Source organism: Trachypithecus francoisi, unplaced genomic scaffold, assembly GCF_009764315.1.
Source record: "Trachypithecus francoisi isolate TF-2019V2 unplaced genomic scaffold, Tfra_2.0 Lachesis_group5, whole genome shotgun sequence".
Classification (NCBI taxonomy): domain Eukaryota; kingdom Metazoa; phylum Chordata; class Mammalia; order Primates; family Cercopithecidae; genus Trachypithecus; species Trachypithecus francoisi.
In genome coordinates, this window is record NW_022681470.1 from 58,141,059 (window position 1) to 58,165,750 (window position 24,692).

The following is a 24,692-nucleotide window of genomic DNA, read 5'->3' on the forward strand; positions in this document are numbered from 1 at the left end:
GAGTGGGGAGTGGAGCCTGACTTGGGAACAAGTTCTGGCACCTCCATCCAGATAGTGGCACAGGCTGAACCACCTGCCAGGAGGGACAGCTGTAGCAGCAACTCCCGCCCATCCCCAACCCCTGGTGGTCTATCTGGTCAGGGAGAAGGCCAGGCCGTGGAATCCAGGAGGGAAGAGGAGCCATTGAAGAGTTCCCTAAAACCACACAGGCAAGGAGGGGCCAGCCCAGACCCAGCATGGATGAACTCTTCTGCAGAAGTTGAGCCCTTGAGAAAGGCTGATATCGTGTTCTCATCCAGAAGGCAGTAGCAGTGGCTGGCGCTGATTACACACAATGCACTAAACACTGTGCTAGTTACTGTATGTTTATTTCATTTAGCCTTCATAACAATCTCCATTGTTTAGATAGGGGAACTTGAGCACAGAGAAGGTAAGGAATTTGACCAAAATCCCAGAGCTGAGAAGGGTCAGAGCCAGAGTTTGATGGGAGAAAGTGAGGCTCTAGCTTCAGAGCATGGGGGCTCCAGCTGGAGGAGCTGTATTCCCAGGCGAGGGAGCCCTGGGGGAACACCTTGTTCTCTCCCAGCTCTGCCTGTAAAGTGGGCATCACATGAACGAGCTCTGCCCGGGATGAGAGCTTGTTTGGAGAACGAATCTGATGACATGACGGCAGAAGAGTCTTCACCTCTGACTCAGGGCTGAGAAGAGCCTGCAAGTAATTTTCCCTGAGCGTTTGGTGTACACAGGGTGCTGAGAGACCCACGAGGTAATGGGTCATGGATTGAAAGTAGAGTGAGATGGGATCTGAGGGGCATAGAGGGAGGTCCCTGCAGGGGACAGTGGGGACACTGGGGGTCAGGGTGTCTGGGTGGGCGTCAACTCACCCTGCTGCATCCAGCTCCTCAGTGGTCAGGAGTCCCAGGCTGGCTCTTGGCCACTGCTGCATCTTCAGTGTTTGGTTCAGGACCATCATAAGCACAGAGTGATGGAAGTGGCAGGTGAACTGAGGAGGGTGTGTGGAGGCCCTATCTACGAAGCTGTCTCAGTGTGTTCCGTGCACACATCCATGATCTTTCTGTTCCCTAGGAATACCACAGGGAGAGCACAGGACCACTTGGCCTGAAGCCCCCACCCTTGCCTTTTGAAATTGGCAGGACTCCCTGCACTGGGCTGATGGACCAGGTGTGCCCCTGCACCCCGGCACTCACTTGCTCTCTCCTCTGTCCTGGGATAGGACAAGGTCCCCTTCCCAGGCTCCACTTATGGACTAGTGCTCCAGGTTTCATGCAGACCAGGTGTCTGCAGATCTCCTGCCTAGAGGCAGCACTTGGGTTAACCTGTGGTGTTCCTCTTAACATGATGGGATGGGGACCTCAACTGGGTGAGGCTCCCATGGGGGCAGTGTCTGGGGCACTCTGAAGTTCTTTCCTGAACACCAGGTGACCTTAGGAGAAAAGTGATTAAGTGGGACCTGGTCTTAGGGGCTGTTCAGAGTCAGAGGGCAAGGGTATCTTCTGCGCCCACCTCTGGGCACAATTTTTTTTTGAAATGGAGTCTCGTTCTGTCGCCAGGCCGGAGTGCAGTGGCACAATCTCGGCTCACTGCAACCGCCACCTCCCGAGTTCAAGCAATTCCCCTGCCTCCGCCTCTTGAGCCCTACTACAGGCATGCACCACCGTGCCAGGCTTTTTTTTTTTTTTCAGTAGAGAAGGGGTTTCACCATATTTCCCAGGATGGTGTCGATCCCCTGATCTCATGATCCACCTGCCTCGGCCTTCCAAAGTTCTGGGATTACAGGCATGAGCCACCGTGCCCGGCCTGGGCACAATTTTTAAAAGAGAGACCACATCTACTAGAGCAGGGGTCCCCAACTTCTGCACTGTGGACGGGACTGTACCAGTCTCTGGCCTGTTAAGAACCAGGCTGCAGAGCAGGAGGTGAGCTGTGGGTGGGCGAGCATGACCGCCTGAGCTCCGCCTCCTGTCAGATCAGCAGCAGCATTAGATTCTCATAGGAGTGCGAATCCTACTGTGAACTGTGTGTGGGAGGGATCTAGGGTGCAGGCTCCTTAGGAGAATCTATCACCTGACGATCTGAAGTGAAACAGTTTCATCCTGAAACCACCCCCACCACCCACCCCTACTCTTCCTCCCCACCCCACCCCTGTCCATGGAAAAATAGTCTTCCAAGAAAATGGTCCTTGGTGCCAAAAAAGGTTGGGGACCGCTGTACTAGAGAAATGATCACAAGGACCCTGCTGGGAGAGGGGGAGCAGGAGACAGGGCCCCAGACAGAGGACCCATCATGACCTCTTGTTGCTCCAAGGAGACACTGAGGCATAGGAGGTGGAGCCAAGGCGGCAGGTGGGGGTGGGGTGCAGTGCCTCTTTATGGGGAGAGGGGCTAGGACACTGCCCCAGCTGTCCTATCTGGCAAACTGGGAGAGTAGGGCTGGCACATGCCAGGAACTGCTGGTGGGTCTCCCAGCGCCCATGGTGAGAGCCCTCCTTGGGCCTGAGGCCTATATCCTGCCTCCCTGTCCATTCTGGGGGCACTTAATGATGGAGCCTTCTTGTCCCCACCAGAAGATGCTTGGATTCTGCTAATAACTGTGTCTCTTCAAACACACTATGCTGGCTCTTGCTTCTCAAACTTTCTATGTGCCGTTCCCAGCCTCACCCCCGACCTCTTCCCCTTGATTTTCTCCTCCTCACCCTCTAGCACTTGGCCTAGACACTCTTTCCTTCAGAAAGCCTTCCCACCTGCCAGGGCTATGCATCTCCCCAGCATCACACCCCCCACCCTCCTCTGTCACCCAAGGCTGGGACCTCTGCTTGCTGTTTCCTGCTGCTGGATGTGAGCTCTGTGAGCTCCATGAGGAATGTGCTGGCTTAAATCACAGCACCCCACACCCAGCACAGTGTCTAGCGTATAGTTGGTGCTCAGGAGGTATTTGAATGATTGATTGAATGAATGAATGAATGAATAAGAAATGAGGCCGAGACCCCAGGCTAAGACCCTCCCTGTGGCCCAAGGACCATTTCCTCTTCATCTCTCACCACATGGATCCCAGTGCTTGGCATACAGCACAGGATAACAGGTCTGCATTTTCTCCTGGAAGCATGAGAGCCATGCCTGCAGGAAGAGACGAGCCTAACAGAGTGTGGCACTGGGTGGCATAGCTGTGACAACACATGCTCTAGCAAGCAGAAGTGGATTCGCTCTGGCTGGGCGACCACAGGAAGCCTTTCCAGACACCGCTCATCAGGCACTTGCTGATGGGTGGCAAGTGGGAGCCAAGGGAAGGAATCGGGAATTGGGAGAAATTCCATCCCTAACAAAGGGATGGAGGGTCAAGAGAATGTGTCCTCTCAGGCTGTCCTCTGCAGAGGAGGATGGTGGCCTCTCATTGTTTCCTTGTCTTTCTGCCAACTGAAATCCATGCCACCAAGCTGTCCTCTTCAGCTCAGAACCCTGTGGTTTAAGCCCTCGAGGATGCGCAGATCATGGGAGGGGGAAACTGAGGCACCCAGATTAACCCACACCTCTCAACAACTCAGGCCTGAATAGCTGCCCAATAAAACCGGCCTTCCTTCCTTCCTCAAGAGCTCCCTGTCCCTCAGACACCTGGTTCCTAGGGCCCTGGCTAGGAGGAGAAGGAGAATGGGAACCATCCAAAGAGGCCTGCATTGTTCTCCAGTGAGTGACTCACACAGGGAACGCTCTGTCCCCCTCAACAGCATTTTTCCCATGTGCTGTTTTGGTGACTCCCAGGAGCTATGATCAGAAGTCCTTTCCACTGCTCTTGCTTCCTGGGCTGTACCTGGGCCCTCCACCCTCTCCCTAGCTGGAGGCAAGCAGGAGGACCAGACAGGGGAAAGCTCCTCCAAGCTTGGCAGATGCCGGGGGCCTGTGAGACGAAGATCTCACCTCAGTTTCTCTCTCTCTGAAGGGGAAGTGACAGAAATGCCAGTCAGTGTGTGGTGGCTTTTTATTACTGGTGTGAAGTGGGTGTGGGGGCAGGCAGGAGTGGTGGCTCCCACCTAGACCAGCTCCCCATTTCCAAACAGGAGCTGTCTGGGGTGCCCAGGAGGACCCAGGAACTGGGGAAGTGCAGGCTGGAGACAGGTGCAAGCGAGGAGCAGATCTTTGATGAAGGAGGCTGGGCTCTACTTCCAGCGCCCAGTGACTTTGGCCTTCCCGCGGGTCTTGGAGCTGCAGGGGAAGCAGGACCCAGTGACATGGAGACACAGGCAGGGTAGCAGGTCACCATGGGACTTGGGTAGGACAGGGGTGCCAAAGGTGAGAGGAGCAGGCTGGAGCTGCCTCCAGGGGCAGAATAGGGCAGCAGCCTAAAGCTGGAGGGAGGCTTCTCCACCCCATATCCCACACCCACCAGCAAGCAGAGGCCACAGGGAGAGAAGCACGAGGCCCAGGAGGACCCGGAGAAGGAAACCTGTGGGCTGAAGCAGAGGAGGAAAGCCTGGGAGCCTGGTGCGCTCCAAGGAGGAATGGGATGGCTGGAAGGTAGGGAAGGAAGGGGCAGGCGGTGGGCTAAGCGAGGATGACCTCAGACACTTACACTTTCTGGTTATCGTTGATCCTGTTTCGGAGAACATTGATCTGCAAGAAAAGTGGGAAGGACAAAGAACAACACTGAAGCTGATTGGCTCAGGTCCCAGGTGGCCTGGGGATGGGGAGAAGGGGGCTGAGTGCAGTGGTGCAGTAGGAGGAGCATCGAAGAATAGGAGGGTTTAGGATAGTCAAGGGTTAGGAGGGGCCCGTGTGCCATAGGCAGAAGCCAAGGAGCAGCTTCCAGGATGCCTCATGGGCCTCTCACGGTGGGGTTTCAGGGCCATAGTAGGTTCAGGATGAGTCCCATAAGGAGGGCCTCTGAGAGTTGGGCACAAAGCTAGAGGCTGTGTCATGGAGCCCTCCTAGCAGCCCCGCCCAAGACCCCTCTGGGCACCCCTGCCCAGCTGTCCACCATCCCAGAAGCTGTGCCCTTTGAGGGGTAGCATCCCCATGCACCACCCCGCAGGGCGCTGCCCCAAAGTTTGGCAAATCTGTGTCCTGTTGGCCAGTGCGGAGTTCAGTGTGGAACCAAAAAAAAAAAAGAAAAGAAAAAAGTGGAAGACGCAGGCCTAGAGAGGCCATAACAATGGCTGACACCTGCTGAGCATTTAGTGGGTGCCAGGCTCTGTCCCAAGCACCTTCCCAGATATGAACCCATAGGACTGCTATGAGGGCGTAATAAGTGAATACATGGGACATGCTCAGAACAGTGGTTGGAACACTATAGTAATAATAATAATTAGTATTATCTCTGTAACCCTCACAATCACCCTGTGAAGTAGATCGTAGTGTTACCTGTGGAAATGGAGGCAAGGAACAGTAGACTAACTCACCCAATGTCACACAGCCAGTGAGGGGCACAGGTCAGGCATTATGGCTCCAAAGTCCATGCCATTGTCACCAGGCAATACAGCCTTTCTCCGTATTGGGAGGTGGGGGTGCCCTGTAGCCACTGGGGCCTGAGCCTGCCTAGGGAAGGGCTTCTTGCCCAGGGAGGAGTGGTTTGGCAGGAGCAGCAGAGGAGACCCTCCAGGGGAAGCTGAATTCTTTCCTTAGTCAGCAAAGAGGCCCCAGGGCCAGGGCTGAGGGGCTGGATAGGGAAGGGCTGGTGCTCAGGTCTGAGCTCAGGCATGTAGCATCCGTGTCCTCTAAGCCATTTCCTTGCCTGGTATGTGCTCGCCTAGGACCCTCATTAGTGCACGTAAGACCCTGAAAGACTGTGGGCTTGAAGCTCAGCCTAACTGTGCCCACACCAGGGCCTTGGGTGTACATGGGGAGAAGCACCTCTCTGAGGGCAGCCCTCCCCCTCCACTGGGGGTCCTGGCTTGGTGCATCCTGGTCCTTGTATCCAGTTCAGATCACTGAGCTGCTGCCTCACCGTGTTGGGGACCCCCAGGATTGGAACCCCAGGAAAGTGTCTCTGCTCAGCACCAGCAAGCTCTCAGACACTTCCAGCAAGCAGTTGTCAATGCGGTGGACATGGAACACTGCTGAAGGCCAGGCAGCAGGGGCAGATGCAGGAGCTGAAGGGGGCTGGTGGGGCATAGGGACAGGGACCCAGGGACCTGCAGCAGTATTATGGGATGTAGTGAACCAGGAGGAGCATGAGATGGAGACGCTGGGCGGGGACAGCATGGCAGCCCACCTCGTATTTCTGCTGCTTGAACTTCTCCTGCAGGTCGAACTTCTCTGCCTCCAAGTTATAGATGCTCTGCCATAGCTCCTTGGCCTTCTCCCTGCACAGGAGAGGGTGGGAATGGGGTGAGGGCCAGTAAGGAAGGGCCCTCCTGGGCCTCCATCCTGGTCCCAGCCCACCCCCCAGGGTCCCAGCCCTCCTTCCCACCTCCGGGCCTGCCAAGGGTACCCCAGCCCACCCCCTGGGCCTGACCCAGCCTGGGGACCAGACGGTAGCACCCAGTGCTCAGGAATGGACACCAGCGGCTGCCAGGGCAAAGTTCCAAGAACAAACGGGGAGCGGGAGAAGCCCTTCTGGCGCAGGAGAGCATCTAGTTCAATCCCCTGTACTGACACCCGTGTGCAGGTGGGTAAGATGAAGCTCAGAGAGGTGGGGCACCTACTCAGTTCTCTTTGCCCATCAACAAAGCCCAGAAGGGAGCTGGCCCGACCTGTTGGAGCCCAGCTTTGGTCCCACCAAATTTGTCGTGGGAAAATATGTGAGGCAGTCACGCCCTCTGGTGGCTCATAGAAGAAGTGCCCTCGGCCCGACCCCTCCCGGAGCAGATGCGGGCAGTGCCCCAGGACCCCTCCTCCCAGCCCCCACCTCAACTGATCTTCATTCAGGTGGTCAATGGCCAGCACCTTCCTCCTCTCGGCCAGAATCTTCTTCTTCTTTTCCCGCTCGGTCTGCCTCTTCCCACTTTTCCGCTCTGTCTGAAGGATGTGGGAAGCAGAGAAAACTGACCAGATCGCTCCCTCCCTGTCCCCTAACCCTCCCCAAACCCCGTGGGGGTGGAGCAAGGCCTGTAGGAAGGCCAGATTCTTATGCTCATCTTCCTGCCACACCCCACACTACCAACTACATGCATTCCCTGGGGAAACTGAGGCGGGGCAAGGAGGATCACGTCAGCCTCTTCCTTCTTTGCCTAACTAATCTCTTCCATTTCTCGCCAGCTTCCCCCCACCGTCCCTAGCCAGCCCAATCTCTTCACTCCTCCCCTCCAGCAAGGCGCCTTTCCCTCCCAGGGAGCTCCCCAAAACTATGGGGAGGAAGAAGGCTTGAGGTTTTTGGTACCCACCTGGGCCTGCTAAACCGGGAAACCATGAGAGAGAGGCCCAGAGAAAAAGACCAAGACGGCAACAGAGACACAGAGAAGGCGGGAAGACAAAGGCAAGGAGAGACACGGAAGAGAAGATTCAGACACTCGCTGTAGGCAGTCGGGTTTACTAGGACGTGGGTCTGGGGGTTACAGCAGGGGCTGTGTGATAGACTTTGATGCCAAAGTCTTGGCTGGTGTGGTCACCATGGGAGCAGAGGCAGGGGGTGGCCTAGTTCTGAGCTGGGGACTAAGCTGGAAATCTAAGAAAATGTTTTGATTCCTTCCCTACCTGGAGAAAATAAATTTCACATACCCCTCCTCCCTTGAGAATGGAGGATCTAGGAGGAATGGGGCCCAAAAGTTAGGGATTGAGAGTCAGTTTCCAGGAACAAACAACCTCACATCTGTGTGGCACATAGACACTTTCCATGGTAGCTCATCTGAGCTTCTCAAAGCATCAAGGCAGGCAATATGAGTGCCAGTTAAGGAAACCGAGGCTCAGAGGTTGCAAAAGGTCACACAACTGTATGTGGCAGAGTTGGGTCTCCAACTAGAGCTCTGACTGTAGGCACAAGCCTCTTCCAGCTGCACCCAGCTTCCTTGAGGGCTCCTGAGCACTGCTGGGGCCAGGCATGGGGAGCACCATTGGTGCCCCAGGCTCTGCCTGTAGCCCCTATCCCAGCAGGCCCCTCCTAGTGCAAACCACGGTCAGGCTGAAAACCAGCTCAGGGGCTGGGCATGAGGAGACCTCAGTCTCCCACCCACAACAGCTGGGAATCTCTTCCTGGGATCTGACCTAAAGTCTACCTGCTGCAGTGGACACCTCATTCCTCAGGGCTATACCAGGACCTCCTGGCGACCCCTGCTGCTCCCCACCTACCTTCTGGATGTAACCCCCAAAATGCATCATGTTGGACAAAGCCTTCTTCTTCCGGGCCTCATCCTCAGCCTTCCTCCGGTTCTCCTCCTCCTCTCGTCGAGCCCTCTCTTCCTGATTTACAGCCAGGGGGAAGAAAGCAAATTAGGGGAAAGGATGGGAAACCCTGATTCTGAGCTGGAGCTTATGGTCTTTATGGGTGAGTTCAGCTTTCTGTCCGCTGGGCAAGGAGCTTTCTGAGGGGGTAGCTCCCAGCACAGGGCTGGCCCACAGGAGTCCACTGACTGAGAAATGACTGCATGAATAAATGAGGTCCTGATTCCCAAATGTGAGGTCTCGTCACCCCCTCAAGCTGGGAGTGCCTCTGGAAGACCTGTTGCTCTGGAAATGCCTTCAGCAGCTGCATGGAAGAAAGCTATGGGGCCTTCAGTTCCCACGAAGTCTGCACTGGGGAAGGGATGAGGGCTGGAGAGTGTTTTAAAATAACACGTTCATAAGGACCCAGGTGTTTCTCTCTTGTTTGCTGATATATTGTCAGAACCAAACAATGTCCAGCACTTCCTAGGTTGATACTGATTTTTTTTTTTTTTTTTTTTTTTGAGATGGAGTTTCACTCTTGTTGCCCAGGCTGGAGTGCAATGGCATGACCTCGGCTCACCGCAACCTCTGCCTCCTGGGTTCAAGTGATTCTCGTGCCTCAGCCTCCCAGGTAGTTGGGAGTACAGGCATGTGCCACCACGGTCAGTAAGTTTGTATTTTTAGTAGAGACGGGGTTTCTCCATTTGGTCAGGCCAGCATCGAACTCCCAACCTCAGGTGATCCACCCACCTTGGCCTCCCCAAGTGCTGGGATTGCAGGCGTGAGCCACCGCACCTGGCCAATATTGTCTCTTGACTGATTTCATTCATGTTGATGAATAGAGAGGGGTCTGGGGGCCCAGGAGGAGCTGGGAGCATGGGGGGACTCCATGGGCCTGGGCTGGGGGTCACTCACAGCCAGGCGGTTCTGCCGCTCCTTCTCCCGCTCATTCCGGATGCGCTGCTGCTCGGCCCGCTCTGCCCGACGTCTCTCCTAAGGCAAAGAGGCAAAGCCCACCCAGGTGTGCATAGGGAGAAGGTGACATTGCAGGTACAGAAACCTGCATGATGTGGCAAGGGAATTCCTGGGGGGGGGGGGGTTCCTCCCAGAGTCTTGAAGCAGTGGTGCCTGGTCTCCAAGGGCCTCCACTTTCAACCAGCTCCACGGACATGCACAGCAGGGTACCTGCGGTGACCCATCTCCAACATTCCTCATGGTGAGACTGCCCTCCACAATTGGGAAACATCAGGCAGGCTCCTCCTGAGCTCTGCCCCCACCTGCATCCCACCCTACCCTGGCAGCTGCTCTGTGCCATATGCTTGGATAGATGGCCAAGTCATTGCTCCAGCCAGAGCAGCATGTCTGTGGGAAGGCAAGTTTGATGGGGAGAAACAAAAGCAATGAAAGCAGCCTCCATGATCTGCAGGAGGATGTGGGATTCTGCAGGTCACACTCAAGTTCCCTTCATCTGTGGGGGAAGAGGAGGCAAGGGCAGGGGTGGGGCAGCAGGCCTGTGACCAACCAGTCCACAGCCTGGGCCTGAATTAGGCCCTGGGGAGGCCTGAAACAGATCAGACTCAGCTCTGGCGGTCAAGGAGCATCCAGTCGGATGGGGAGAGCAGGCAGGGACCAAGACGCCAGTTAGGGCTGCAGGAGCTGTGCAGAGTGCCAGAGAGCCCCTGAAGGAGAGCTCACACCTAGCTGGGTTTGAGGCACCAGGGAAGGCTGTCTGGAGGAGGTGGGGCCTCACGAAAAGGAAGGAGGACAGACTGGCCATCAGAGAACATTAGGTGGGCAGACTGAACACCTACGATCCTGTCCTTCAGAGAAACGAGCTCCTCCTCCTCCTTCTTCCTGTTCTCAAAGTGAGCCTCGATCAGCGCCTGCAACTCATTCAGGTCCTTCTCCATGCGCTTCCGGTGGATGTCCTGTGGGTGGACCACTGCGGTTCAGAGGCTGCCCCTCTAAAGAGGCCAGGGGAGAGATGGGTGGGCTAGACACACCCCACCACAATGCAGAAGACCTCTGGCAGGGTCTGGCGCCTGGCCAGGGAAGGGGCAACTGTGGCCTGAACCCAGGACCACACTCATGGACGGGCACCCACCCTGGCCAGTGCTGCACCCATCCCACCTGTGCTCTACCCCAGCCCAAAGTCACAAAATCTCTGTCACTGGGGGCCCTTGGGACTATCCCCAGCCAAGGCCTGCTCAACCCACAGCCACCACTCACATCAAAGTCCACTCTCTCTCCATCGGGGATCTTGGGAGGCACCAAGTTGGGCATGAATGACCTGTTGGAGAGAGGAATAGTCAGTGAGCATCAGCCCCATTCTGGACCCAGGGACTAAGAGTGTCCAGGACAGGGTCCTACTCCTTCCTAGAGAATCTTCCAGCACTGCCCCGACCAACCACAGCAATGACATTAACACTGATGTCAACAATGGCAGTCCTCAGCCTTGCTCAGCACCTGGGAAAGCACAAAGCTCTTTCACATATGCCATTTCACTTCATGCTCATGATATGCCCATGAAGTAGGTATTGTTAATCTCACTTCGGAGAATTGAGGCTCAGGGAGGTAGAGTGACTTGCTCAAAGCTACACAACTTGGAATCAAAGAATCTGTGACAAGATGGCATGCTGTCGGACTCCAAATCCCCTGGTGGACCCCGCAGAAACTCGCCATGGACCTGGGAGTCTTGCAGTTTGGTCCTGGTCCCAACACATACTGAGACCCAGGGGGTTCTCTGATTCTTCGTATCTCCACCTTCCCCCAGCTGTGTGGAGCTGAAATGAGATACCGCAGTGCACAAGAGGCCAGGAAAGGGAAAGGCACTGGACAAATGAACGGATCTAGGATGTCTTGGGCTGGTTTCAGAAGCCCCCACTGAAATGGGAAGAGCCTGTGAGTGGGGAGAGGTGCCGTCTGCTGGCAGGGTTGGCATCATCAAAAGGGAAATCTCCCTATACCCCAGCCCCCCAGCAGACACCACCTTCAGGTGGGCTTCACGTGTGTGGCACCAAGCCACCCTGCCCTGCCCCCTCTCAGCTCTCTGAAGCCACCATGCCTAGGCTGACATGGTTTCATTGTTTAGCTCCCCACAATTTGCTTCCCTTTATCCCCAGGTCCCACCTCGGCCATGGAGGAAGGTGTTCTGGCCATACTGTGAGAGAGGAGAGTGTCTGTTCAGGGCTCTTCGTCTAGAAGAACATAGCGTCATCCCTGCCAGGGTGCACGATCAGTGATGGAGTGTTGGGTGGAATTCAGCCCTCACTCCCTTAGGAAGAGATCCTTGTGCAGTACACAACTTGTACAACTGTATGTGGTGGTCTGTGCTCACCAAACCCCCAGCCCATGCCCACTGCCCCTACTGCACTCCTGTTCCATCATTATCCTCTCTCCCTGAGCCTCTGCTCCTGGCTCTACCCAGGTGCAACCCACTCACCTGGGCTTGGGTTTGGACTCCTCCATTGGGCCATCTGGAGGAGACAGAAGCACACAGCCATGGGTCAGGGGGCCCCAGATGTGGTCCCAACTCCACCCTCGATGAGCTAGACTCCTGTGGATTTCCATTGCCCCAGCTGCACAGAGAGTCCCTCCTGGCACAGGAAGCCCTGATTCCAGGAGCATCCAGGAGAATAAAGGCAGCAGGGGCTGCAGATGCCACACTCCCTCTCCCATAGAGTTCTGCAGAGCACACACTCACGCGGTGTGGAATTTCACACAAAGCCTTCTCTCACTCACCAGTTCTGGGCAAAGCAATTTTGCTTCTTTTGGGCTTCACAGTGGGGAGGATTCCTTTGGAAAGGTTCCCAGGGGTCCTGGCCCTAGAATCCCTTCCCAGGTCTTTGCCTCCTTTGTTACCCCCTGGACTTCCTGGTAGCCACAGGGCAGAAGCTGATGACATGATTCCAAGCCCCAGCTGGTTGTCCCCTCCTCTCTGGAGAAGTGACTGGGACCACCTAGAACCCTGGTGAAGGCTGCAGCATGACGATGACTGCAGCAATGGCCCACCATGACCATCTATGCTTTGGGATTTCATCCTACGGATGCCACATCCTACAAGTGACTTCACCTAAGCTCTAGGAGCTTCAGGTGTAGATATGACTTCTGGTTCCCATTGCTCTGTCCAGACCAGGGGGCTGGACAATGGTCCCCTCTCCCACTGGGTGCCACCAAGGCAGCTTCTCTGGGAGGAGAAGGGGCAAAGTTTAAAGCTCAACATCTAAAACTTTGGAAGTGCCACCAAGTTCTGTCCTCTCCTCTCCCAAACCCTCTCAGTGCACACCCACTTCCCTGGAAGGAGCACGGTGGGCATTCTCCTCCAAAGCTGCAGTGAGGGGTTCCTTTGCCTCCTTTGTACCTCTCTCCTGATATCCTTACCTTCAGCTTCCTTTGCTTCCTCTTCTTCTCCATCTTCTAAATGAAACACGAGAAATCAATCAAGGTCCTTGTTCTGAGCTCAAGTCCCCCCATCCCACCAAGAGCCTCCCCCACAAATAAGTCCTAGCCAAGATGCACTCTGTTGGTTTTTGGAGTCACAGAGCTCTGTCTCACATGCACATTCCCCTGGACCCAAGACTCTGCCTGACACAAGAGAAGGGCTGGGTCAATGTTTGTTGATTGGGCAATCAATGGTTGAATCTTAGCCAATAGGAGAATCAGGTGCACATGGGAAAGCCTGTTCTGGGGTTTCTTACTGCTTCAGGAATGGCTCCCAGGGCGCTCACCACCGCCTGAGCTCCCTGCACCCTCATCCAGAGACTTACCTTCTGCCCTGGTCTCCTCGGTCTCAGCCTCTGCTTCAGCCCCATCCTCAGCATCCTCTTCTGCTGCCTCCTCCTGCTCTAGAGAAGTGAAGCAGACAGAGTGAAGAAGCAGGCCCCACTCATGCTATCAGGCAGAACCCAGAGGAGAGAACAGGCAGTGGGGAGTGGGGATGGGGGTCAAGACATCTAGGTCCAGACGAATTTGGGGACAACCAACGTGAATGCCAGGGGGCTGCCATTCTTGGTTTTGACTGTCAGCTGCCTCCTCCCACCCAGCTTAGCCCCACTCATCCCAGAGACCTCCCTGATGACAGGACACCACCTCCTTCCCCAACTTTCCAGCCCAGAAGTTCCACCCCGTGTCTGGCACCACAGAACATGCCCTGCTTAAGCTGAGGTGTCTGGAAGCTCCTGTTCTGAACCTAGTGACTCTAGACACCCTCAATCCACATCTCAAAGAAACCAAAAGAGTATGACTGTGTGGCTGGATGGTACACCCAACATCTGGATCTTCATACTATCCAGAAAGTGGACAGGATTTTTCTATTTTCATCCATTTGTTTGGCAGGATGTTGCCCCCATCTCAATCAGGCACTTGGAGTAGACAGACAGACACAGATAAGGGAGACAGGATGCTGCCTGGCCTGGGCTCTGCCTGTAGGAAGTGTTCTGTGATGCCTGTTCACTGATGCACTGGGAAGTGGGTGCCTCTTGGCAGAGGGAGAAGAAAAAGCCTCAGGCAGGAGGAAGACACCATCATGGGAGAAGGGTCGGCCTTCATCCTCTCTGTCCTCCCTTCCCAGGTCTGAGTCCTCTCTGAAGCCTGGAGATGCCTTTTCTTTGATCCCTGCAGGAGTCTTGCCTCAAAATGATCCTTCTAGAAGGTGTGAAAGCAGAGGGCTAGCGAGGAAGGACATGGCCATTGTGGGGTTCACCTTTAGGCCATCTTGTTCACACCTCTGCCACCTCATCTGACATGTCACTTCTCTGTACAATGTGGCCCACCCCACCCAGTGGCCAGGCCACATCCCAAGGATGGGGAGCTTACTGTGTCCCCAGTCCAACTACTGCATCTTGAGATATCGCTGTCAAGACACACTTTCTAAAATTATGCCCTGGTCTCACTCCCTTGTCTTGGTCCTGTGCTCCCCATCAGCAGGGCGCATCTGAAGGCTGCCATCATGTCCTTCCTGCTCTGGCTATTTCCAGTCTCCCTGGCTGTTCTCCAGAGAACTTTGTCCCCAGACCCCCCAGTCAAAACCCTGGCCACCCTGCCTGGTGCTGTCCAGCTCCTAAGGAGGGCCAAGCACAGAACACTGGGATGTGCGCGGGGGCAGAGTGGCGCTGCTGGCTTCCAGATGCCAGGCCCCCTCTATGGCCACATTTGGAGCAGCTTGGGAGACCAGCCAACTTGGGTCCCTCTCACCGCCCAGCCCAGGGAAAGGATCAGGAACCAGGAAGAGGAGCCAGTGGCCCTGAAGGTCAGGCATGATGAGCAACTTGGAACTGTGATCCTGGTCCCTGGGACGACTGACCCACTCCATCCCTGACCCCAATTCACACCCCCCAGCCCCCAGAGCAGGGTCACTGGACAAGCAGGCTGCACTCGGGACAGCAGGCAGCAGAAAGCACCACAGAAGGAAAGGCTGTACTACCGTCTTCGTCCTCTCTCCAGTCCTCCTCTTCTGAGGTTCAGGGAGTGGCCGCAGCAGAGGGGAAAAGCGAGACAGGTTAGTCTAGGAGCAGAGAGCCCAGGGCAGGAGCAGCCACCCAGCGCAGTGGTTTTAAGAGTGTGGGCTTTGGAGTTAGGCTGGCGTTCCAATTCCCAAGCCACTACTTTCCAGCAATAGGGGCAACTCTCTTCTCAGTTGCCTCCCTGAGCCTCAGGTGCCTCATCAGTAAAATGGGGATCATTCTACTCACTTCTCAGCCCTGGTGAGGACTGAATGACCTAGCATGCATAGAGTGCCCAGCAGGTGCCTGGCATAGGAGCAGCACGCTATCTGTGGTAACTGCACTGCCTCTAGACAACAGAGCCTCGGCTTCCTTCTTACGAAGACAGAGGCCCCTAAAGAGGAGAGAGTGGGGGATAATTCACTCCCATCAAACTTCCTGCTCTCAACGAGCATGCCTATGTTCCTGCTCTGAATGAGGCTCTTGGGTATTCTGCAAACCATGTCCAATTTCCAGAAGCCACACTTTAGAAAGGCTCACTGGAGAGCCTGGCCCCAGGGGAGATTTTCCCGGCCTTTTGGGAGGAGGCTGCCCCATCTGAGAAGGGTCCAGCATTATAACCCTAAGGAAAGAGACTGCATCTACAACAGTTGTTCTATGTACAAATATCTGCCCAAAAAAACAGTTCCAGCAAGTGGAACAATTCCTCTCCTGGAAGAAGGACACTTGGCACTATCTATCCTGCAGGCTTAGTGGACACCCATCTAGATGTTGCTCTCTATTCATCATTTGCAGCCAGATCCTCAGCTGTGTGGGAGGCGGGTCTCATCTATTCATGGCAAGCAAGGCAGATGCTACATGGCTCAGACCCCAGTGCAGTGGACAATGACTCTGTTAACTCACAGCCAAATTCTACTGTGTGTGGCAGGCAGATTGGTCGCAAATCCAGAGATCTATGTCTCAAACTCCACCACCCCAAACCTGTTACAAGGAAGTGGAAAATCCTCCAAAACAAAGGAAGGGCTACCATATCAAGAGTCTGTTCAGGGAACACAGCAGAATTTGGAACCAGCTAGATTTTTGATTCAAAAATGTATTTCCAATAGCTTCTGAAGTATCTGGTGTTCTTTGAAAACCAAAAAGGATACCTGTGGCCTCTTTCAGTTTCTCCTGTGACTTTCTCTTTTGTCTCCTCTTTGGCCAGACACCCCTGGAACAGCCCTAAATGTGCAGGAGGTTCCCCATTTTCCCTAGGAGCCATGGGGAGCAAGGGAGGGGCCATCTGAGCTCCCCCCTTGGACCTTCATAGAGACCCTTCTCCTAATGTCTACACGCCACATGCTGAAGTGATACCTGAGCCACTAAAAGGCAGGGTCCACCTGCCTGGGGTGTAGGGGGAGGACTGGCATGAAGCCTCTGAATCACTTCCATGCGCCAAGCTCTCAGGAAGAAGGAAAAGTGAGGGCATTCTTTCAGAGAGATGTGGGACCCACAGCTGAGGAGGGCAATGGGTTAACTGATCAGAACAGGAGCAGCAAGAGGGCCTTCTGCAAGCTCAGAGTCATAACAAAGCTTCATGCCGAGAGAAGACTTCTCAGATCACTGAGCAATTTCATACTCACAATCGCATTTGAGAAATTACTAAATGGAATCTTTTGGGGCGTATCATGGCATTGTGGTTATGTTTTTTAAGTAGTACTTATCTCTTAGAGATACAGTGTAGCGAAATCTTGAAGCATGAAATGACATGGTGCCTGGGAACAATTTTGGACATCTGCTCCAAAATAACTGGGGGAAGGTGGAGTATAGAGGAAAGAAGATTGGCCCTAAGATGATGATTGTTGAAGCTGGTAATGGGTACATTGGGCAGGGGGAGCATTATTATTATTATTGCTACCTTTATATGCATTTAAAATTTCCCATGATAAAAGGGAAAAGAAGCAAAAATAATTGGGAAAAGTGGTCACTGGGTTTGAAGCAAATGACAGACAGAAGATACAGGTTTAAATTGTTTGCCTCAAGACCCGAGCAACCCAGATAGGACTGATTCCCATTTTAGAAGGCACCGCTGTTGGAGGATCTTGCTGAGCTGAGAGTGAGGAGCAGGGACAGATGAGCTGCTTTCCCAGGGCTCCCAGGATTTCCACATTCCTGAGCCTGCCCCTTTCTGGCTCTCGATCTGCCTGAGGTACATACCTTCAACAGCTGCTTCTGCTCAGAAGAGAAGTCCAGGCAGCAAGAGAAGAGAGAAGAGGTGGGTCAGTTTCAAACCAGGCTGTCTTTGATCCAAATGAGTACACACGTTTACGCTTACCTTCCTGCTCCCTGAGAGCAACAGGAAACACTGTTAGTAGCTCGCACACATGCACATGCAAACACACATGCCTGCACACATATGTACACATGCATGCATGCACACACATGCACGCACAGGCTTGCACACACTGGCCTTTCCCCAAAGATAATCCCCCTTTTTTCCCCTTGTTGGCTAGTGGAGTCCACGCTGCCCTGCCCACCTTGCGATGACACCTACTAGTCTGGCCTGCCCTTCTCATGCAGGGCTGCCTCCTACCATCCTCGGCAAGCCTCCGTCCCGGCCAGCTTGGTCTCACCAGCTTTCTGCTCACTTACTTTTTCCATCTTTGCCCAGGCTGTATCCCTTTCTAGAAAGTCCTGCCCTCTCCCAAATCTCTTATCTCTCCAAATTCTACACAGGTAGGACCTGCCTTCTCCACACAGCCCCCTGACTATTCCAGCCCCTGATCTCCCTCTCCTCAGAACTCCTGCACTACCAACCGCCCGCCTTTCACACCGGGTCCCATTTGCTAATGTCTTCCCCCAGTTTATGTCTTCATATCTCAACAAGATAGTAAGTTCTGTGAGGGCAAGAGCTGTGCCTATACCTCTGTCTCCTCCCTGGTAATCACTATCCTCCATAGTTATTGGATTGGCTGTGTCCCATCCCCTGGCTTCCCTCTGGGACAGGACTGTGGGCAGGGCACTGTCAGGGAGAGTAGGGATCCAAGGCGGGGTGATAACACTGGGTTCTTTGGGACGGGACTGTGGGCAGGGCACTGTCAGGGAGAGTAGGGATCCAAGACAGGGTGATAACATTGGGTTCTGAGCTGGGTTTTGGGGAGCACAATCAGTTCTGTGGCCTCTGGAGAGTCATTGAAACTTCCTCAGTCAGTTTCAGGAGACCCAATGTCTCAGCTTCTCTGTTCATGGCCAGTCCCCTAGCCAGGACTGGCCAAGGACCCCAAAGACTCTGGAGCTGAACCTCTGTGCTTCCCAAAGTCCCTCGGCCTGTGCTCTGCCTGGGATCTATAACCCAGGGGTACAGGAGTGGAAAGGAAATGGCTATATCTCTCCCCAGGGTGCCCAAAACACACATAGCCACTTCTACCCAGAATCCTAGGACAGCTGGGAGGCTCCTGGACCAGGCGTCAGGGCAGCGGGGGGAGGGAACCCCACTCAGGCAGGATGCTCCAGATACTCACTCCTCCTCGTACTCTTCCACCACCTCTTCCATGTCAGACATGGTCTCTGCTCTGCCTCCAAAAAGAGAAAAAAGTCAGTGCTGGTGCAAAGGGAAGCCTGCCTTCCTCAGAAGAGCTCTGGCCCCTGTTTTACAGAGATCAGAGAGGCCTGGGCTGAATCTAGCTCCACCCCTTATGAGCTGTATGACCTGCAACAAAAAGCCTCTTTCATCCCCTGCCAGGGGAGATAGTGACACCCATATGGCAGCAAGGTCACCTGCTGACGTCCACTTCATTCCTTGCCCCTGAACAGGCAACACTGCCTGGGATGCTGCGTTTCCATCTGTGACACTCAAGACAATGTCTGCAGTTTCTCAACCTTTCCGTCCACTCTGCCCACCCCCACTCCACAGGATCTGTTTAGCACTGCACAAATCTTCACTGCACAAAGGCTCACTGCAGCCTCAACCTTCTGGGCTCAAGCGATTCTCCCACCTCAGCCTCCTGAGTTGCTGGGACTATAGTTGTGCACCACCATGCCCAGCTAATTTTTATATTTTTAGTAGAGCTGGGATTTCGCCACATTGCCCAGGCTGTTTCAAGCTCCTGGGCTCAAGGGATCCTCCTGCCTCAGCCTCTTGAAGTGCTGAGATTACAGGCGTGAGCCACCACACCCATTTCATCTGTGCTGGACAAAAGTGAGACCTGGACAAAAGGTATTTGGGCACCCCAAGAGACCGGCCTGGACAAAATTTATTTAGAGACCCTGTCTCTAAATAAATAAATAAAAGCACACAGAAGGGATCCTTGTGGTTTGGGATCTTTTCAGTATGTCAACTATGGTGATGGATACATGAACCTACACAGGTTAAAGTTGTTTAGAGTTTCTCACACACAAGGTGCAATTGTGGGCAAATCTGAATAAGATCATAGATTGTATTGATGTCCAATCTTGGTTTTGATATTGTACTAGTTTTGCAAATGTTGCCCTTGGGAGAAACGGCACCGTGTGTAAGGGCTCGCTATTAAAGACAACTGCATATTAGTCTTTAATTATCTCAATGAAATTCTGATTAAAAAAATGTTCCCCCAGGAAACTCATTCTGAGATCATCTTCTCACTGCACTGGGAACAGATAATCTAGATTCAGATCCTCTTCCATTAGCTTGCTGAGGGTGTTTAGGCAAGTCTTTTTAACATCTCCAAACCTCAGCCCTTTCTCTGTCTCATGGAGATAAAGTGTACACATCCTGGCTACTCAGGGTCTTTATGAGGCTCCAGTTGACATTAACAAAAGGGGAAGGCATTAGGCAATGTCAGGTGTTACAGTGCGGGTGTAATCACAGGGAGGGGGCAGACAGCAAGCGCTTGAGTGTGAGACTAATCTCATTTTGAATGCTGGCTCCAGCATGCATTTGCCTGCGACCTTGGCAAGGTCACTTAACCTCCCTACATCTCAGCTCCCTTTGCTGTGAAATTGCTGCTCTTCTTGGGTAGGTATGAGGAACAGAGCTGGTGTGAAGTGTAGGCATTTAGCTAATAACTGCTATGACCCAACCCTCCTGGGCCATGACGGTGCACTGCTCCAGGGACGCAATCACGTTGTTTGAAACGTGAACAGCAGCTTCTGTTGTAGTGCAATATGCCAGCCCCACAGCCTCCCTGATGTTGGCTTCCAAGGGAGAGAATGGACGGGGTGATGTGACAGTGAGGCTGAAGTGAGGTGGGAGAAGAATGAGAATGATGGCAGGACCACCCTCCAATGCTCCTCCTCTGCTGCCCGCCTCCTGCCCCACTCACGCCTGCCAGCGCTGCAGCACCAATTTCAGACCCAAGCCTCAGGATGAGGCCAGAGGCACATAGATAGCCCTGCTCACTCCCTCTCCACCTCTCCCTGCACACCCCCGCAGAGTGGCTGAGACCAACCCCAGGCATTCATCTGTGGACATCCAGCAAGAGCCAGGGCTCTGGTTGGGTGGGGTGATGACCGCCGTAAGGCAGCCTCTTTGAGGCTGAGCCATTCCAAGGGAGCTGCCACTGCCCAGCTGCCCCTCTAGGTGGAGACTTCCCCAGACTCATCACCCACTGCAGCCCTGGATTGACTGCCTTCAGACCCTGCTCCCATTGTGTCCAGTCCTGCTGGGTTAGAAACAAGCACAGCTGCAGCAGAGTGGTCCCTCCCCTGCTCCCTCTGCTGGAGCAGGATGAGGACAGTGAGGGAGGAGCCTTGTTTACAAGGAGCTCTGGACCGCAGCTCTGAGCCACTTTTTTGCCCCAACCCCCAGGGCGGGGTGGGCGGGTGAGCAAAAGAGACGTCAAGTGTGCGAGGTGCTATAATGGGGGATCAAGCCTCATTCTGCTGAAAAAAGACTCAAACCCCAGAGAGTCTCCAAATGGGTCTTAGGATGAGCGTGGCCAAAGAGAATAGCCTTCCTAACCCCAGGATGGGTGGGGGTGACAAGTGTTACCCAAAGCCCCAGAGGAGTGGCCAGAACTAGTGACTTGAGAACTTGAGGAGCTCCTACCTGAGCCCCAGAAGGAGCCTGTCCCTCAGTGGGAGGGAGAAAATTCTCAGAGGAACCGTGCATGTCCAGCCTGGGTGCATAGCTTCTAGCTTTCTCTCTCCTCTCCTATTGTGCCCTTCCACCAGTTCAGAGCCACTGGGCATGGTGCTGGGGGCTCACAGGAGGACAGAGCAGCTTGGACTCCTCTCCCTGTTCCTGGGAGCACCATCCAGCTCCCAAAAATAGCATGCAGACATGGAGGATGGAGGAGGGCCTTCAGCCAGCCCAGGGGACACCACCACACCAGTGACTCAAAGACAGGACCTGATGCAGGGGAAAGAGGTGGGCTGAGACTGGAGGCTGCAGAATGGGAGAGGGTCAAGAACCTGGCAGGGCAAGGGTCCCAGAATGTCTTGAAATACCTGTGTCCTCACACCCAAGTCCCACCCCCTTCCACAGGCAGCTTTCTAGCCTAACACATTCACAGCCAAGAGATCAGGGTCACCTTTCTTGGAGAGTAAAGCAAAGACAACGGAAGGCATAAAGCATACTGACCTTGGGGTCAAAAAATCTGGGCTTAAAACCCAGATTTTGCTGTGTGGCTTTATTTAAGTCACCTAGCCTCTCTGACTTCAGTTAACCAACTATAAAACAGAAGAGCCTTGAGTCCTGTCCTTGTAGAAACAGTCTCCGAGTTTCTGAGAAACACAGGCCCCACCCCTCAGTTCTTGTCCCCAGCATTCGACTGGGATTTTCCTGAGCCAACAGCTGTTAGCGCACCAGGAGAGCGGAGGTAAGGGGATGGGGAGAGAGCAGGGGGAGTGGAAGTGGCGGGCAGAAAGTAGGAGGCAGCAGGCAACCTGATCCTCTCAGATTCCACTTTTGCAGAGAGAAGGAAGATTCGCCCTCTAAGACACGGGTCAGAAAAGGAATTTGGGAGGGCAGGTAGCTTCCTGGCTACAGCAGGCCAGGAATGTGCTCTGAAATTCCTTACACACCAGGCAACCCCCTCCCCGAATAGTCTTCAGCCTGCCCAGGAGAAACTAGAAACCAAGGGAATCTTTCTCCACCACTCCTGGGCACAGGGCAAGGCCTGTCCCAAGATGGGGTGTGGGGTGGGATGGAACAAGGGTTACACTTACAGGGACCCAGGTTAAACCCTTTAATGCCAACCAGCTGGGCTCACACACAAGGAGAGGTTCTCCCAGTGAGGCCTTTCCCCATCTGCCCCTCAAGTGCAGCTCAGTTCAGGGTCCTTTCTGGGAGGGAATGGCACTGAGTCAGTGGCATCAAATGGAATTCCTGCGTCGGCCTGGAGAGGCGCTGCAGTGGACCCTGCACATCTGGTGGTTCTCAGTGCTTCCAGAACAGTTTCTGAGTTCCTGGCCTTGAGAATATGACCAGGGGACTCACCTGACTGACTGACAGGGCTGCAGTCTCACTCTGCTCTCTGGGACTCAAGAAGGACCTGCCTGGAAAGGTATAGGCGACCCTCGGCCTGGAACAAGCAATTTGGGGGAGTCCCTGTTGGTTAGAACCTCATTGTATTTAGAGTAGGCAGAGGCCTAGCAAATATTTAGCCCACTCTACAGATGAGAAAACTGAGGCCTGGGGAGGGAAAGTGCCTCACCCAAGAGTTTACAACTCTACATCTTTAGTGGCAGGTCCAGGACTCCAACCCTAGTCTCCAATGGCTACCATGGGATTCTCTCTCTCTGCTCTATTGTACCAATCTTGGAGCCCAGTCCTGGCAACCCCTCCTCTGAAGTGTGACTTCCACCAGGAGGGGCCATGGACTTCTGTGGACACAGGTGGACTCTGGGTAAAGATGCCAGGGCCCAAGACCCTCACATCTCCCCGTCCATTCTCTGTTCTCCTCTTCCCCAGAGCCCTACCCGAGCCTTACCTCAGAACAGCAGCTGCCGACAGATCCTGGAGGTGTCTGCTCAGCCTCGGCAGGGACTGGGTGAGGCAGAGGATGGAGAGGGCTTTAAGCAGGCATGTGGGCTGGGGCCTGGTGAGCCAGCCCTGCGGAGGGAGGAATGCAGGACAGGGGATGGGTGGGGCAGGGGGATGGCGGTGGGGGTGGGGGGTGTTGGCTGCTATTTTGGCAGGTGCCAGGGACAAGGCTACAGGAACATGTACCCCACGCCATATAAGCCCATGTGGTCCTCCAGCTGCTCAGATAAGCTATTTAAAACCAGAGCAGATATGCAGGGAACAATCATGCAACATAAACCAGCTGTCCCTCTTGAGAATCCTGATAAAGCAGAGGCCAGAAACCCAGGCCTGGGAGGGCCGGCTGGGAACAAGGTTGGGGGGCAGAAGGTAACCTCCAAGACACTCCGTAAGTCTCAGCACCAGAATCTTGGAAGGCAGAGGGCAAAAGCTATGTGCTGCTCCACTTGAACTGATGCTGGGGGTGAAGACACCTTCCAGGCTACCAGCTCCTAATGGGCTGAGCAGCCTTGGGCAGGTGACTGGCTCTGCCAGCCTCCGTGAGGGCATCTGCAAGATGGGTCTTCTCCATGACCCCCAAAGTCATGTGGCACACCCTCCTCACAGGGAATGGACTTAAACCACTACGGGCGGCCAGATACAAGGTAGAACTTTCAGTCAAGAACCTTGAACAGGCGGCTCGTTGTGCGAGAGGGGTGATGCGGACTCTCGAAAGTCATCCCCTAACGGCTTTAAAATCAAACAGTGCCGGACCATGACCTGCTAAACCTGCTAGAGTGCAGATGCATGTGTCAGGCCCTGGGCTTTCGCTTGCTTGCCTGTGTCTGACCATGTACATGCACTTGTACGTTCAGGGCTGGCCCACCCATTGCAGGGTTCGGTAGATTATGAAAATGAAAGAGACAGGAGGAAAGCAAGCCAGTGGGCAGCTGAGCTGACTCTCCCCTCCATCTCACTCTGAATCTTCACAGCCTAGGTCCTGCTTGACTCTGAAACAGGAATGGTCCTCCTCTGGACCAGGCCCTCCCCTCCCCCATGACCCCCCTGGCACTTAAAGATCTTGCCCATTCATGATCCACACTCCTCTGTTTCTCTGTGGGCAAAGAAAGCAATCTCGCTATTGTCTGCTCTCTTCTCCCATCACCCAGTCACGTGTCCTGCCTTCCCAGTCCTCAAACTCTTCTCTCAAACCCTCTATCTTGGGAGTTACTATGCTGCCTCTACCACTAATGTCCTTGAAAAGGTCCTCTGCACAGGGGACTTGCATTTGCTCCATACCCATGCTGCTGTTAGACTCTTGTCCCATCACTCAGCTGACTCCGTCCCCTCCATAGTTCCCTGTGGCCTCTGAGTCCAGTGGCCTTGATTGCCCAGCTCCAGGCTTATCCCCTGCCACGTGGGTCTCCACACTGCCAGCAGATCTGTGGCAGGGCAAGCTGAAGCCAACCGCCTGCTGGCCAGCATCATGGGACTGAGGAGGACCACAGGGAAGTAGGGAGACTTTGTAGAGAGACAGGCAGATGGAGGGGAGATTCCCGAGGGATAGTGAGGAAGGAGCCAGGCTGTCCAGAAGAAAGTAGGGGGAGCCCCATCATCTATCTCTCCCAGTCTAGCCCATGAAGCAGGGCCCAGTCTTCCCTCGGGTCCTGGCCTGTAATAACGTAGAATTTGGAATTACTTTTCCCAAACCCTTTTTTAACTTGAGGGTGGGTTACTGTTCCTTGTAAGCCCAATAAACTTTCAAACAGGCCACAGTTTATTTGCATGGATGCCTAGAAGAGGGGTCTGGGCACCTAGATCACTACAGAGCCCCATGGGAAAAGCCCAGTAGATCCTTAGTGTCGTAGGCCACACCTGTACGGCTTCGAATTGTTCTAAGGCAGGAGCTTCGTTCAGAGCACTGAGACAACTACTCAGACGAGGAAATCCAGCCCCCATGCAGCAGCCACTCCTGGGCATAGCAGGGTTACGCTCAGCCCTTTTTTTTTTTTTTTTATATCCCTG

At 54.3% G+C, this 24,692-nt stretch overlaps 1 protein-coding gene across 21 annotated transcripts; it reads right to left on the reverse strand.

Annotated features, from left to right (window-relative positions):
* Positions 1–3,972: 3,972 nt before the first annotated feature.
* TNNT2 (troponin T2, cardiac type) lies at positions 3,973–22,771 on the reverse strand. Of its 21 annotated transcripts, XM_033200735.1 has the most exons (17): positions 22,636–22,759; positions 18,247–18,301; positions 17,061–17,071; positions 16,943–16,957; positions 14,728–14,757; positions 13,073–13,150; positions 12,687–12,722; positions 11,749–11,782; positions 10,536–10,596; positions 10,118–10,234; positions 9,222–9,299; positions 8,232–8,342; positions 7,331–7,339; positions 6,856–6,965; positions 6,220–6,310; positions 4,582–4,622; positions 3,973–4,214 (listed from the first exon to the last, which is right to left on the reverse strand). In XM_033200735.1, the coding sequence occupies exons 2-17, from the start codon at positions 18,285–18,287 to the stop codon at positions 4,169–4,171; spliced, it is 909 nt and encodes a 302-aa protein (XP_033056626.1). In that variant the 5' UTR covers positions 18,288–18,301; positions 22,636–22,759; the 3' UTR covers positions 3,973–4,168. The 21 variants fall into 21 exon arrangements, with proteins under 21 accessions (XP_033056626.1, XP_033056627.1, XP_033056628.1 ...); XM_033200736.1 differs by lacking the exon at positions 7,331–7,339 and having other exon boundaries at positions 22,636–22,762; XM_033200737.1 differs by lacking the exon at positions 14,728–14,757 and having other exon boundaries at positions 22,636–22,758.
* Positions 22,772–24,692: the final 1,921 nt, after the last annotated feature.